The sequence below is a fragment of the Apodemus sylvaticus genome, chromosome 11 (genome assembly GCF_947179515.1).
Source record: "Apodemus sylvaticus chromosome 11, mApoSyl1.1, whole genome shotgun sequence".
NCBI lineage: Eukaryota > Metazoa > Chordata > Mammalia > Rodentia > Muridae > Apodemus > Apodemus sylvaticus.
In genome coordinates, this window is record NC_067482.1 from 22,395,141 (window position 1) to 22,410,949 (window position 15,809).

At 35.2% G+C, this 15,809-nt stretch overlaps 1 protein-coding gene across 1 annotated transcript; it reads right to left on the reverse strand.

Annotated features, from left to right (window-relative positions):
- Positions 1 to 477: 477 nt before the first annotated feature.
- On the reverse strand, positions 478 to 15,277 carry LOC127696526 (UDP-glucuronosyltransferase 2B7). Its single transcript, XM_052199332.1, has 6 exons — positions 14,546 to 15,277; positions 12,579 to 12,727; positions 6,865 to 6,996; positions 5,312 to 5,399; positions 3,820 to 4,039; positions 478 to 868 (listed from the first exon to the last, which is right to left on the reverse strand). The coding sequence occupies exons 1-6, from the start codon at positions 15,267 to 15,269 to the stop codon at positions 592 to 594; spliced, it is 1,590 nt and encodes a 529-aa protein (XP_052055292.1). The 5' UTR covers positions 15,270 to 15,277; the 3' UTR covers positions 478 to 591.
- Positions 15,278 to 15,809: the final 532 nt, after the last annotated feature.

Sequence of the window (15,809 nt, forward strand, 5' to 3'; positions counted from 1 at the left end):
AACTTTACTTTGATTTCATTGTTGTGTTGTTTTGTTGGTAATGGCGGTTTGTGTCTGTGTATGTGTTATGAACCATCTTTCCTTCACTGTGGTAGTTTCAATGTAACCTGCTTTGTTACTTTTTAAAGAAATCTGTCTATATCTCTCTGTCTGTCTATCTATCTGTCTCTACCTGCCATCTGTCAGTCTATTTATTTATATATTTTGTGTTATCACTTAAGAAATGGAACATGTTCTTTTTTCTTTTTTCCTTTTGACAGACACTGATATTCTGTTTTAATTGATTTTATTTTTAAAATGAAATTTGAAGATTCACAATAAAAACTTGATGATTTCCATTCTCACCCCATAAACAAGTTGGTGTTTCAGAGGTTATCATTATTCTCAGCATTAGTCCATTGATGAATCAACATAAAAACAACTTTTATGAGAAGATAAAGATTTAAAATGTATAATATCATAAATTATGGAGTAAAATATATAGAAAAATCAAGGTCTAAAACAAGAAGCATCTGATAAACAGTGCTAGCATTAAATGGAGTAGTCTTCCCCATCGTGACCACAGATCAGAGCCTTGCTTCTTAATGAGCTCTAGTCCCTTTTATTCTTTCCCATCTTTGTAAATAATTGGTAAACAAACAGACAGCATTTTACAGCAAGAAAAGCAATGACCACCACACAGGTAAGTAGGAATCCAATCACATCCAGAGAGTGGTACTGGTACCAGGTGAGGTTATGGGCAAGTGGTCTCAGATGCTTGGCCCCTTTGTGACACATGACAAACTCAATCCAGAAGACTGCTCTGTCCAGGGGCTTTATAGGCTGGTCATGATGAATGGTGGACAACCACATTACATTCTCTTTATAGCTAAAGGAAAATACAGTGGAAATTGCCTTAGAGAATGAACATAAAAATATATGTGTATTTAGTTATGTGTATCATAAATTTGATTACATAAAAGCATAAGGAATTGATTGTGGTCACTTATCACAGTCAAGATCTTATTAAATAATGTATAATCTAGAACTTCTTCAACACAGAGACTTAAATATATAAACAGAAATGCTTGAAAGAAAACAAATAATTAATAAATAAGATATTAGAATCAGTTAAGACCCAAAAGCAAAATAAACTATATCAAAATGGACTAGTTTTGAGGTTTGGAAGTATGAGTCACATAGAAAGCAATTATTAGTGTAGCTGGTGTTGAGAATTCAGAACAGTAGAATAATTTGGAAGCGCATGTCAAATCCATGCCATTTCCACTGTAGTGCATATGTGGACAAAGCTGATAAGGAGTTGGAATTGGTGAGGAATTTGTACCAATCAGATATCAGTCCTTATAGATGTGCAGTGATTGCTCCTCTGCTGACTTCTTGTTCCTTTAATAAATATCTCCTTCCGTTGTGTGTTGTTCAATATAAATAATAAAACTAAACTTTCCTTTGTTACTAAAAGTGTTTTGGCTCTTGGAATACTTTGAGTTAGTCTTCATGTAAAGTGGAATCAGAGTAAATTATTGCTATCACTGTTTGTTCTTTTCATTTATGTTGCATAATTTTCAATATTGAGATGTTTAATATTTAACTTTGAAACATTGATGAGATATTTGATTATAGTGGTACTGGTACCAGGTGAGGTTATGGTAACATACCTATAGACATGGGAATGGTGTTCATTTATAAGTTTAATGCTTATTGCTCATCAAGTTTAATGCTTATTGTACTGTATCACAGCACAAAACCAGTGTCAATAGATGCAGCTTCCCTTCTTGTTATTTATAATATATCTAAAAAGTCACCCATAAAATATCCAGGGAGAAGACAGTTTTTTTTGAAACAGAGGCAGCATAGTAATATATTGTTATACAGGAGATGAGGCCTATGACAGGGATGTTGGACAATTTACTAATGACTAATTAAATGTGTCATAAGCCTTCAAAATGTGTGGCCTACCTGGTTCTGGAAAGACTCAGTGAAGCAGTATTCGGCAAAACCAGAACGGGGAAGCGGGAAGGGGTGGGTAGGAGGACAGGGGAAGAGAAGGGGGCTTACAGGACTTGTAGGGAGTGGGGGGGCTAGAAAAGGGGAAATCATTTGAAATGTAAATAAATTATATCGAATAAAAAAATTTAAAAAAATGTGTGGCCTACTTAAATAATCTCCATTTTCCAATGCCATCATAATGTCTATTAAATATTAAAAATGTAGAATATATATGTATGTATATGTACAAGAGTTTTGTATTGGATCATCAAGAAAAGAGGGGGGATGAGATAGGAGGCTTGAAGAGGGGAAACCTGGAAAAGGGGGCAACATTTGAAAAGTAAACAAAATAACTAAGAAAAAAGAAAAAATATTTTCCAAATATTTTAACAAGAAAATTTATTTCCACTGTGAATATTGGGATGATTAAAATCTACTTAAATTTAGTTAACTTGCCAAGGAGTACACATGGCTCTATATGTAGCAGAGGATGGCCTTGTCAGGAATCAATATCAGGAGAGGTCCTTGCTCCTATGAAGGCTTGATAGATGCCCCAGTGTAGTGGAATTGAGGGCAGGGAGGTAGGAGAAGGGTGGGTGGAGGAACATCCTCATAAAAGCAAGGGGAGGGAGGATGGAATAGGGGGCTTCCAATAGGGGGCAAACCAGGAAAGGGAATAATATTTGAAATGCAAAAAAGAAAATATCCAATAAAAAATAAAAAATAAAATTTTCCAATTGCTTATTTATTACCAATGTCCTTCTAAAATGTATTTAATGCATAAAATACATGCATAATATTTGTGATGAATGGAATGATATGACAAGGAAGCATAATTTAACTAAATGCATGTTCTGAAGTAATTTGGAAAATAAACCATTATTGTATTAGATACTTGGCAATTAAACAGTAATATGCTAAGTTCTTTCAAAGCAATTTTTAAAAATCTTTCAATTCTTTCAAAAAGGCAATCCTGATTATAACCTAAGAATGTGCACAGTTTATTAGAATAATCATCTTTTATAAATGCCATTATTTGAATAAAAATCAAAGGCTCAATATTTTTTTAGCACAGATCAGTGATGAAATCAAAGTATTGATGAAGACAAAGTAGGAAGCATTAAACATAATTGGAATTAGAGATTAATGTTAACTTACTGGGTAACAAAAAGAAAATTTAAGGAATCTTTTTAAAGAAAAAAATTGTAGCTATCTTCAATTACTTCACTCTATTAAAATTTCAACTATCAGTAGGTATTTTAACTTATAAAACTGTATTTGCTCTAAAATTAAAATCTACCGAGTTTTCATGCTGAGAATCCCAGTTGTATAGTAATAAAAGTTACATATGGCCAATATAACTTCACTACTTGCCTGTTGATTTCCCACAGTTCACCTGTTATGAGCCTCAGTGATTTTTCCATTATATATGCAATTTCAATAATCTGAATTATCCTAAAACTCTGACAAGTTTTTATGGAAAACAACTGAAACATACTTTGGTCTTGGTATTGGTATAGTTTTGTTATTCCAGAGCTTTGCAGGATAAAAGAGAAATGTGTCTAGTTAAATTCAGACACTTAAAAAAATAAACACACACACACACACACACACACACACACACACACTGACATTCCCTTGCTGTCTAATACAGCTTTTTGTCCCCATCATTATTTCTTTCTTCAGGTTTATTGCTGTTCCTTGGATCTTCCCATGAGAAATTACCTATAATAATTGTGACTTAGCACAGTGAAAGGATACCTGCTTAGCATGCATGTGCAAAATCCTGTATTCCAATACAATACAAATAAAAAAATATACTGTCATACTCACGAAGGGACATTGATGACTGCCTTCAGTGCATTGAGCAAATCTTCACTTGACATTGTATGAAAGTCGACTGAAACTGCTGCTCCTTTGGCCACCATGTGAGCAATGTTGTCATGTTGTTCTCCAAATAAAGGGATGCCGACCATGGGGATCCCATGATGGATCGACTCATAGATGCCATTGGCTCCACCATGAGTTACAAAAGCTTTAGTTTTTGGATGACCTAAGATCAGAAGAACATCAGGAAATACACTCATTAGTAGTCTTAAATGTAAGTGTGCAATAAAATACTCAAAGAGGCAGGGTATTTTTAATATAAAAATTAATTTAGATTTCCTAAATTGCTTTAATATCTCAGAGCAAGAAGTACCTAAGTGCATAGGAGAGCAAGTGAGCAAACTGTACCTTAGGTTTTATTTATTCTGGAGCTATGGTTTATGGAAGAAGTACTTGAGGGAATAACTACAGATGTGGTGTGTGTCCTGGTATGTGGTTTGTGATGAAAAGTGATTATCAGTTGAACATACAAAATATATATTGGAAGCAGGAAATGAATGCTGCGAACAGCATGTCTTTGTTATAACTTGTTGACATAAAGAGTTCATTTGTTCTTCAAAGAGTGCCACTCATTGCTTTTCTGACTCTTCCTTCCATTACAATCCTCTCCTCCGAAGATAAGAAATTCAACTAAAGATGCTTGAGAAATCAATAGGGAAATAACAATACCAGGCTTGCTTATTAGTACATATACACACTCTGTCTTCTGTCTCTGCCTGCCTGCCTGCCTGTCCATCCACTTGCCTGTGTACCTGCCCATTTGTTCATCCATCAGCCTGTATGTCTCGGTCTCTAGCTCTCTTTATCTCTGTCTCTATATCTCTTACTTGTTCTCTCTCTCTCTCTCTCTCTCTCTCTCTCTCTCTCTCTCTCTCTCTCTCTCTCTCTGTGTGTGTGTGTAGTTTGTATGGAATTTTGCAAAGTGATGTGAAACTGCTACTCTCAGGAACCACAGACTGTTGATTAAAAATCTAGTGTCAGAGCAGGAAAATTTCACTTTGAGTTTTTGGGTTACAGAGGTGGTGTGTATGTCTGTTGAGTTGCCTGGAGGTGTGTTATCCAAGACTTTCTCCAAACAATATGAACTTTCCTCCTTTATTACCTCTCAGAGCTTGAAGATTGCCCATCAGATTGCCTCATTGATGAAAACATAATAATACCTCAGATATAGGGCCTGAAGGAATTGAGATGAAACTGAATTGGACACCTCTTCTCTAAGGATTTTTGTAGTATTGGAATCACTATAGAAGATCTGTAGTGAGAAACAGCCCCTGCTTCCTTTTAGGAGTCCCACAAAAATAAGCTACACAACTATAACATTTTCAGAGGGCCCAGGTTAGACCCATACTGGCTCCATGATTAGTAATTCAGTTTCTGAATCCTTATAAGCCCATAGATTCTGTGATTTGTTTTCAATAATTGATTCTCAGAATCTTACCAAGAAGGTCATTCTGGGGCAGCCACTTGAACACTTTAGTATTGGGTCCTAAGGTGTCTGGTTTCTTGCCCTCAAATCTCCAAAAAACCTGTTAGATATTAGACAATAATTTATGTAAGGATTCAAAATTTAAAATATACTATTTTTGATGTTAGTCACTGCTTAACTAATAGTGCCTTCTATGGCATAGGTATGGAAATCAGGGAAAGAGTCATTAAGAACAATCAAAAACCTGAGACACAGTCTGTATTACCATCATCTGTGGTTCTCTGTACATTTAAACAGGTTGAATATAATCATGATTTTCCATGTGCAGTTATATGCACACATGAGATAGTTAAATGAAACATGCATGTATTTAAGAAAAGTTTATGTTTATTTACTACAATACTTCTAATTTTCCATTTTTAATTTCATGCCAGATTAAATAACTTCACAGTTTATATTCACTTATCCTATGCTCTTTTAAGAGTTTAACATTTTTTAAAAAAATACTATTTACTATTAATTTTGGCAAGTATACCATATCCACTAATCTCTCTGTTCAGAAGTTTCTAGAAAGGTACCATGATGGCAAATCTCACAATTGAGTTGTCTGTCTGTACCATCCTGGGAATAACCTCACTACTGGTAGCCATTTGCATTGGCCATTAACCTGGATATGACTTTGTCACCCTTGTCCACATTCATTTTCATGATTGGTATGATGGATTAAAGTTCAGCTGTGGTAAATTATGTTTATATACTTTATGAAGAGAGAGCCACCTGGACTTTTTCTGATATAATGCTTGTTTCTGCTGAACTCTTATTTCCCAATTTCTTCTTCTTCTTCCCCAATTCTTCTAGAATAAATGGGAGGCATTTTACTCTACTGTGTTAGAGACATCATCCCATGGATCAGGTTTGATCATGTATGGTTGGTTAACCATAAGGTCAGGGACCATTCCACCTTCTCTTTTACATCTTCCTTTTTCAGATTTTGGCAGGTTCCTCTCTAGAAGGCTGATCCTTCTGTTTGTTTCTCTTAATGAACATAGCATAAAGGGGCTGTGAAGGTGGACATTAGTCTCCATTTCTCCAAAATGTCTCCAAAATGACTCCAAAAAAGTCTCCTGAATGGTAACTTAGCAATTCTACTCTAGCATTTTTGTAAGTATTGAAAGTTACCTGGGAAGTCTACATATTATACTGCAAACTAACCACCCCTCAATCTGCTAGGAAGTTATTAAATCAAACTTTTTGAATAAATGGTTTCCTGAATTTCTGTATTCAAACAAGGCTCAAGAAAAAAGAGCATTAATAAGTGTTGAGCTATTTTGTGTAGTTTGGTTGACAATTGCTGTGCTCACCCTGCTACTCTGTGATCACATGCTTATGTCACCATTACAACCAATTAAAAAACACAATCTACAAAACTTCAAATTCTTATTTTTTAAGCTGGCTAAGGCAAATCATAATACTTGATATTGCATAAAGGGGCATTCTAGAGTTGGATATTTCCACATTTTTATAAACTCAATGGATAGACGGTTCCCATTGGGGTGACATTTTACCTTTTGTGGAATTTGTGCCAGGGCTGATGCAATTGTATTGGCCCTTTCTTGTGTTATGTTCCTGATCATCGACCCCAAAGAAAAAATCACCACACCATGTTCTCCTGAGCTCTGTGCAAATTCTTCCATTTCCTGTTAATACAAAGAATGTTTTACTGCCAAAAATGAATGGCCCATGAAACTATTGGATTTGTTAATAAAAACTAAGAGAAAAATGGAGTATTATAGGAATGATAAGTACCAGTGGTCAAACACATTCAAGACAATCATTTCTGTCTTAGTCATTCCATGTTCCTGGGGAGCAGCACTATGCATCTATGTGAAAAATGCTATTCACATCTTTAAGTATCAAGTATTCTAAGTATTATCTTCTGGAAAATTAAAATTATAATATGTACATCATATAATGTGATATGAAAACTGTAATCCTCCTTGACATTTATTTTTTAACCTGTAGAGAGTATGATTTCTACTTTTCTTCATTTCCATCTAAACTTTCTGTGACTGGTGACAGAGATATAAAACTATTCAGTGAAATATATTTATATAAGTTCCTTAGTGTGAAACTTTCACCCTAGTTGATTCAGGGTATTAAAGGATTTGTTAAAAATTTCAAAACATGTGATATTTACATATAATTTTTATAATCATTTTTAAAAGCTGTCTTTATGGAATTATGAAACATATTGATTATAAAGAAATGATTTTACTTTGTATAGTTTAGATATACACCTTTAGGGTTTTTGTATAAATATTAATGAGACAATTGATTTCTGTGGAAGGGTGTCATATCCCCTAGAACTGGAGTTACAGACAGTTGTGAGCTGCCATGTGGTTGCTGGGAATTCAACCCAGGTTGCCTGGAAGAGCAGCCAGTGCACTGTAATAACTGAGCCATCTCTCTAGACCCTGATTTCTTTTTTAAATATTAATTCTAACGTATATTTATTGAGAGAGCAATAAATTCATATATAAGCAGATGAGAGAGAGGGGAAAGAGAGACAGAGACAGACAGACAGACAGACAGAGAGGGAGGGAGGAGGAGGAGGAGGAGGAGGAGGAGGAGGAGGAGGAGGAGGAGAGAGAGAGAGAGAGAGAGAGAGAGAGAGAGAGAGAGAGAGAGAGAGAGAGAGAGAGAGAGAGGATATAAACATCAATTAAGAGAAGGACAAAAGACAAAAGACAATCTTCAGAAGTGGTTCCCTTCTGGCAAAGTTGTGACTAGTGAGAAGGAGAGAGTCATGAAGCCAGCAAAGCTGTCTGACCCAGTCAGGCACAGCTGAGCCAAATGCTGTTCTCACCATTGTGCTGACTTTCCTCCTGGGTTTCTGATATCCATGTGTTGCATTTGTTGGGGACGCTATACATTACAATTCATTAATATCTTTTTTTTCCAGAAAATTATTTCTGTTCTCAAGAAGTAACCTTTTTGCCCCTATTCAGGAGTTTTCCTTGCCATGGAGATTGTGAATAGCACAAAAATGTTGGGTCACCCTAGAGTTCTCTTGGCTTACCTGCTCTGAAGCAAACTCAAAAATAATAGGTTTGGGAAAAGAAAAGATTGAGGGCTTCTTCTTACATGCACTGTACAGGACATTGCCCGAGGAAGTGAAAACAAAATAACATACTTAGTTTTCCCCAACCCACCTTTGTGTGTGTGTGTGTGTGTGTGTGTATAAAGAATTGATATAAAAGAAATATAAGAATTTGCCAATCATAAGGAGACTGGCTCTGACTGTTACAATGAAGTCTTTTAGCTAGAAAACAAATGAATAAAACAGCTTAACATGTAGCCTGGGCAAGATTTCAAACTTTAATCCTGGCCAACTCACAAGTTGGACTTCAACCACTATGCATTGTTCAGGGCTTAAGATCTCGTCTATACTGACTCAGAGGAGAGTAATAAACCCAGCAGAGCTATCTGACACAGTTGGACAAAGCTGAGCCGATTGATGTTTTCACTTTTGTGCTGACTTTCATCTTGGGTTTCTAATCTCTATGTGTTACATCTTTCAGTGTTTCACTTTCCTGTCGAATATGGTTTCCTATATCAAAAATGATCATGTACTCTTAAAATGATCTGAGAAAAAAATAATTCTTATTCTCTCTGTACTTTTACCTCTTGTCCAGGGATAAGATTAGTATGATTGGGATTTCTTTTAAAAACATAGATTTGCCTCTTTTGTAGAATCAGTATAAATAAAGAAACATCCTGGTGGCTACTCATAGCCACCCATCCACAGTCTCTGACTCGTTCATCCATAATCCCCTCTGCCAGTTCCTTAGCTCTTCTGCTGGGTACTGTCTGAATGCTGGGGCTGTCCCCCAGCATCCTTCCACATTTGTGTTTATTTCCCTGGATGAAACTCAGGTTATCAAGTTTTTAGGCTAGTCCTTTTCCTGCTAAGTCATCTTTTGAGACTGAAAATAGAAATTTTAACACAGAATAGTAGAGTTTATAATATATAACTTAGGTTAAATCTTGCTTGTGAAAGTTAATTACAAATATTACTACCAATGATTATTATTGTATTGTTTCACACTGTTTTTCTTGTCTTATTTTCTTTGTTCTAACACTGCCTACTTCTCTGTGGAAATGGAGAAATCCTTCAAGTACAGGATAGAATGTACCTACATGCATATGGAATTGGAATTTAATCATGGAAAATTAGTGTGCATAGCCTAAATGATTAACATTTAAACCTCATTTGATAGTAGCAGTTTAAGACTCTCTCAGTGGCCAGTGAAGGCTCAATTGGTAGGACTTTCATTGCTAGTGTTGATGGCCTGATTCTGATACTTGTCCTTTACAGGATGGAAGAAAGAACAGACTCATGCATTAATACATATGTGGTGAAGCCCTTCCCCCTTCATGTAGACACAGTAGTATATAGGTACACACATACTTAACACAAATTAAAAATAAATGAAAAATATTTTAATGTTATGTAATGTTAGTGTTATGAAATTACAAGAAATCCTTGACTATCATAACATATATGATTAAAGAAAGCTTTCTCTCTAATTGTCTTACAACTGGAGTGTAAATTTTATAACAGATAAAATGGCATAATGATTGGGTAATTTAAATCTGATTACTGTTTTTAAAACAATTGGTAAGAATAATTAGGTGTTCATGAGCAGTATATGTATTTTCCTATGGTTATTCTGGCAAGCTATGCCAGGGGCCGTGTTATTCAAAGAGCTTGAGGGATCTTCTCTAGCCTGTCATAAGACAGATAAAATATGAGCAGTCTTTCCTATAGAGGAGCACCAAATTATTTACCCAATATTTAGAATACTGAGAAATCTACTCCTCAAAATGTTTACATATGCATACATATGAACAATGGTCAGTGGACTGAAATACTGTATTATATGTTTTTCTGTACATTAGTTTGTGGTGTGTGTATATGAGAGAGATAATGAAAATTAAAGAAAAACTAACAAAAAATCTATTTTATTCCCTATGCTACATAAATCTGAGATGTGCATGAATTGGTGAACTAAAATCAAGGAAATGTTGAGTATTTCTTGAATGTCATTGAAGGCAAACATTCATGATATTGAGGAATTCTCTTCTCTTTAAGCTAGAAAACCATTGAAGAATCTTGACAAAGATACCCTTTAGGTTTACACTTTTTTCATCTTATTTCCAAAATTTAAACATTTACTTTACAAATATGAATGGCATTTACAATTTTAGGATTTTGTCTATAAGTGTTGAATTTCTCATTATTAATGAGCAAGATGAATCTAAGGTTTCTTTTAATATAAGAAAATTACTAGTTTTATTAAATCATTATAGTTGGAATGCAATTGTCCTCCTGTATGTTCAGTGGTATTTCCTGTGGTTGCTGTTCATGGTGCATTTTGGGGAAATTTTTGGAAACCTGAAGAACTTCAGATGGCTGAGAAGCATCTTAAAAAATGTTCAACATCATTATTCATTAGGGAAATGCAAATCAAAACAATCCTGAGATTTCACCTCACACCAGTTAGAATGGCTAAGATTAAAATCTCAGGAGACAGCAGGTGTTGGCGAGGATGTGGAAAAAGAGGAACACTCCTCCACTGCTGCTGGGGTTGCAAGTTAGTACAACCACTCTGGAAATCAGTCTGGCAGTTCCTCAGAAAACTAGGCACGTCACTTCCGGAGGAGCCTGCTATACCACTCCTGGGCATATACCCAGAGGATTCCCCAGCATGTAATAAGAACACATGTTCCACTATGTTCATAGCAGCCCTATTTATAATATCCAGAAGCTGGAAAGAACCCAGATGTCCCTCAACGGAGGAATGGATACAAAAAATGTGGTATATCTACACAATGGAGTACTATTCAGCCATTAGAAACAATGAATTCATAAAATTCTTAGACAAATGGATGGAGCTGGAGAACCTCATACGAAGTGAGGTAACCCAGTCTCAAATATCAGTCATGGTATGTACTCACTGATAAGTGGATATTAGCCTAGAAACTTGGAATACCCAAGACATAATCCACATATCAAATGATGTCCAAGAAGAACGGAGTAGTGGCCCCTGGTTCTGGAAAGACTCAGTGCAACAGTATAGGGGAATTCCAGAACAGGAAAGTGGGAAGGGGTGGATGGGAAAACAGGGGGAGGGAAGAGGGCTTATGGGACTTTCGGGGAGTAGGGAGCCAGGAAAGGGGAAATCATTTGAAATGTAAATAAAAAATATATTGAATAAAGAAAAGGTTAAAAAAAAAAAAAGAAGTGAAGCCTACTTAATACCGTCATGTAACTGGCTCATTTGTCACAGTAGAATGGTCACGATAAAATATCCATGCTGGACATACTCAGCATTAACTTAGAATTACCCAATAAGAACCTGAGATATTTAGTTTTATTGGTTTCAATCTTCCAAACATCATATGATCTTGGTAGTGTTAGACTCTTGTTAGATGTACTGAGATCTGTAAGACTCTGTTCTAGGTTCATCTTCTTTGGTATCTGGGCTGCACCTTTAGCCTCCTATAGGTTCCTTATTTCCTGTCTCACCCCTGTGAAATCCAACTGGGGACTGCATCTTTGTAGATTTTTTTTTTAAAAGGAAATGTGATCTTATCTCTCAGTTTTATTTCTTTCTCTGTGTTCCATTGTGAAGTTTTGAATGATCTGTTTATCAAAATCCCCTGCTTTGCATACATCCCAAGTGCTGGTCTTAGAGCTTGCTCTTGGTAATTTAGTAGCTTATTTTCTTGTATATTGCTTAGATGTATTATTTGACTTCTTTATATATTAGGTTTTCTTTTAATTAATGATTTTAGAAATTGTTTTATTATATCTATTTAATGGCTTCTGTAGATTATCATCATATCTTTAAAATATATTTCATTACATTTTTATTAAAGATTTATTAGAAATGACGGTTTGGGCAGAGACAAATTATGTTGTTTTTTTCTGCATGCAAAGAACTTACTCAGGTGTATACTAATCACTTTGCAACATTTGTAGAAAAGAGCATCAATTTTTAGATCATTGAATTAAGCTGTTTCCCCAGGGCTCTCCTGATATTCCATAAATTGAAGGAAATAAGCACATTTGTGACTGTTTTAACTTGGAGCATCTATTTGACCAGATGCTTTTCCCTACTTACCATTCTTTCTAACTGGAAGGGAAATTAAAGCATGGTGGAGAACCATTTGAAATGAACGAAAATAAAACAAAACTCAAAGATGTATTTACCTTAGGCAATGGTTTGGCAGGTTTGCAGTGGAGTCCTCCAACAAACTCAATGTTTGGTAAGGATGGGCGAGGAAACTCCAAGTCCCAGTAGGATCGAATGAGCCACATTTCTGCTTTCTTCATGGTGTCAACCATGGTAGTTGGTCTTCCTAAATGGAGAAATGAATTGGGCGTTGAAGAGCAAAATGATAAGAGAAGTTTTGATATGTGAATAACATACTGTTTTAAAAGTGCTGATCTTATATTACTCAAAGAAAAAATGTGATTTTATGAAACAATTATATTTATTTATATTAATGCAGTTATAGTGTAATTTATTTTTGGTTTACGTAATGTATACTTGTGAAAGGAAAACTGAGATGAAATGCTAATGTCATCTCGGTAATTCAGAAATCGTATTTTCATCTAATCTCGTAAACTTCTATGTATCTGCCATGCATTTTGCTCCTTAAATCTTCAGAAAGATAGAGGCAAATATAAGGAACATTCTAGCTCTAGAGCCAAGCTACCTCTTCATACTGATGAGCACAGCCTTTCTAGGAAACAAGTTACTTTCTACATCAAACAAGCTATCTTTTGATTCTCAGTTTTCTAAGATAATTATGAGGGTAATGCCTGGAAGAATTGTGGCACCTAATCCTATTTTTTCCTTCACTTTAGCAATGTAATAACATTCATTTCTTTGCAGAAATATTCCAAATATTTCCTGGAAAGTTTTCAGAAATTATGAGAATCTAGTATTTTTTAACACATACATTTTATTTTATTTTGTTTTGTTTTATTTTTCTTTCTTTCATTCTTTTGTTTCTTTAGATTTCAAACGCTATTCCCTTTCCTTTTTTCCCCTCTAGAATCCCCCTATCTCATCCCGGCTCCCCCTGCTTCTATAAGGGTGCTCCCCCACCCACTCATGACTCCCCACCCAGGCATTCCCCTACACTGGTGCATTGAGCCTTCACTGTACCAAGTGTTCTTGCTTAATTGTGGCTTTCTTACCTAAACTAGGGGACCACAATTGCAGACTATTCAAACTAGATACATGTGGGTCAAAACTTTAAGAGTTGTAATTCTTTAAAATGGAGATTTGTATGTAATGCTGTAGAGTGTGCCTTGAGGGGTGAATATGTGATTAGAGCCTCAGTATATCTTAAAAGGAATTTTTTAGAATGTAAGAAAAAACATTTTAATTTTAAGGAAAAAAATCAAAAACAGTATAACAAGACAAAACAATCTCCCAAATGCTGTACAATGTAGATACTATTAAATATATTCCTTTTTTAAATTTTATCAGACTTAGGGTTGGAGATTTTTCAGCTGGCAATATGTTTGTTGTAGCTGCACCAGGACCTGCATGTTGATGCCTATTTAGGTACAGTTACTTAAAACCAGTACACAGGGTGCATACCGTAACACCTGTGCTTCAGGAGCAGATTTGAGAAGGTCCCCGGAGCTATTTTCCAGGCCACTCTGCCAAATTGTTAAGGTCTGGTTCAGTGAAAGACCTTGTTTCCCTAAATAAATTTAGGAAGGGATGGAAGTAGACAATGAATGTTGACATCTGGTTTTTATTTTCACAGGCACACATGCGTAAGAGCACTTACATGCAGTCTGAACATATATATATATATATATATACACACACATAAAACAGACACACAGCGAATTAAGGAAGTACCTCATCTTTTTTAAAACAAAGAAAAATATGATAAAATAATATGGAATTTCTTAAAGAATGCTTGCACCTCTCAACTTGTTACTGCATTGCTTTCTAAAGTGCCGTGATGCAGAGTTGCTACCAGCTTCTTCTTGATAGGTAATATTAGGTCACTAATAGGTTTATTGAGATTGTTAGACAATATTACATTCTTTTAATCATTTCATCATGAGAAACAAATTTGTTTCTAAGAATGTCTTTTAAGAGCAATGAAAGTTAGACCCCCACACTGGTGATGAGCTGTACAACTTACCTAAAATTTCACTGAAAAATGGATCCCAATCCTTAGCAGGAAATGACTCGAACCATAAGTCAAAATAAAGTAAACATATCATATTTTGTACTCTCTCCATGAATGTCATTTGACCACTTAATCCTGACAAAATAATAGGCACATAAGAGGGAGGGAAGAGTTGGCCCCCACTGTACTTTTCTATTCCATAGCCAATTCCAAAGCGAAGACTGTACACAAAAGGTAACTCCAGTAGCTCAGCTATAAGCTCACCACAGGGACCAATAGCATCTGAAAGAACAACATCAAACTTGGATTCCTTTAGTTTTGTCATAAGTTGTTTGTTTGAAACTACTTCTCTACAAAGCCTTAACCACAAATCAGAATATTTCCCAAACATTGTGTTAAATGCTGGGTAGTATCTCAAACATGAATCCTTTGGTACATCATATGTCCACATATTCACCCACTGGGTATAAAACTTTTCTGCTTCATCATTATTGGAAGCTGTAGGAAATGTTTCATATATAAGACCAGATGCTTTTTTGGGATCAAGAAAGATGGAAGATGAAGGTCTCAGAACAGTGACTTCATGGCCTCTCTGTACAAGTTCATCCAGTATTATCTTTAAATTCATCCAGTGACTGTATTCCATTGGCCACACCAACACTTTCCCACAGTTCCCAGATCTGAAGCAGAAACTTATCTGTAGCAGGAGCAGAGCAGAAATCCACTTGACAGGCATCCTGAAAATCAAAGTCCTTCTGTTCTATGTGTTTCCTTCTGCTACTGCTTGAGCTTTTATCCAAGAAGCATTAGCCAAGTAGTTAAAATATAACCTGCATTGCTCAAAGTTGATAACAGAATGACCATGAATTTTGAAGAGAAAAAATAGAGAAAGTAAATGTTAACTATTCTCTGTCAACATGAAAGTGTTTAATGTCTCTTTCATGTTGGAGTATTTACTGTAAACCTGAAGGGGAGGACTGTATGTTCAATTGTTAATGATACATAGATATTAAAATATTCTAAATAATATAAATATGTCTCACAAAGACAGTGCTATCATATTGTGTCTGCTTTCTGAATTCTCCTCTAGACAGAATAGAAAGTGTGTTAATTTGCATAGCTGATCATTACTTCTTCCACATAACCAATCAAAAAATTTTGTCTCAATGTTGATCAATGTATTCATGTAATCCAATCCAACAATTTAAGTTATTTGACAAATATTTTGTGGAATACTTGTAACAAACAATAGATATATTCTCTACAAGTGTCCAGA

Excerpts from the sequence above, each read along its gene's own strand:
- LOC127696526 (XM_052199332.1), bottom strand. The coding sequence starts at position 15,269 with ATGCCTGTCAAGTGGATTTCTGCTCTGCTCCTGCTACAGATAAGTTTC. Across the intron at positions 6,997-12,578 it reads CTGCCAAACCATTGCCTAAG|GAAATGGAAGAATTTGCACA; the intron begins GTAAATACATCT and ends TTGTATTAACAG. Across the intron at positions 869-3,819 it reads GCAGTCATCAATGTCCCTTC|CTATAAAGAGAATGTAATGT; the intron begins GTGAGTATGACA and ends ATTTTCCTTTAG.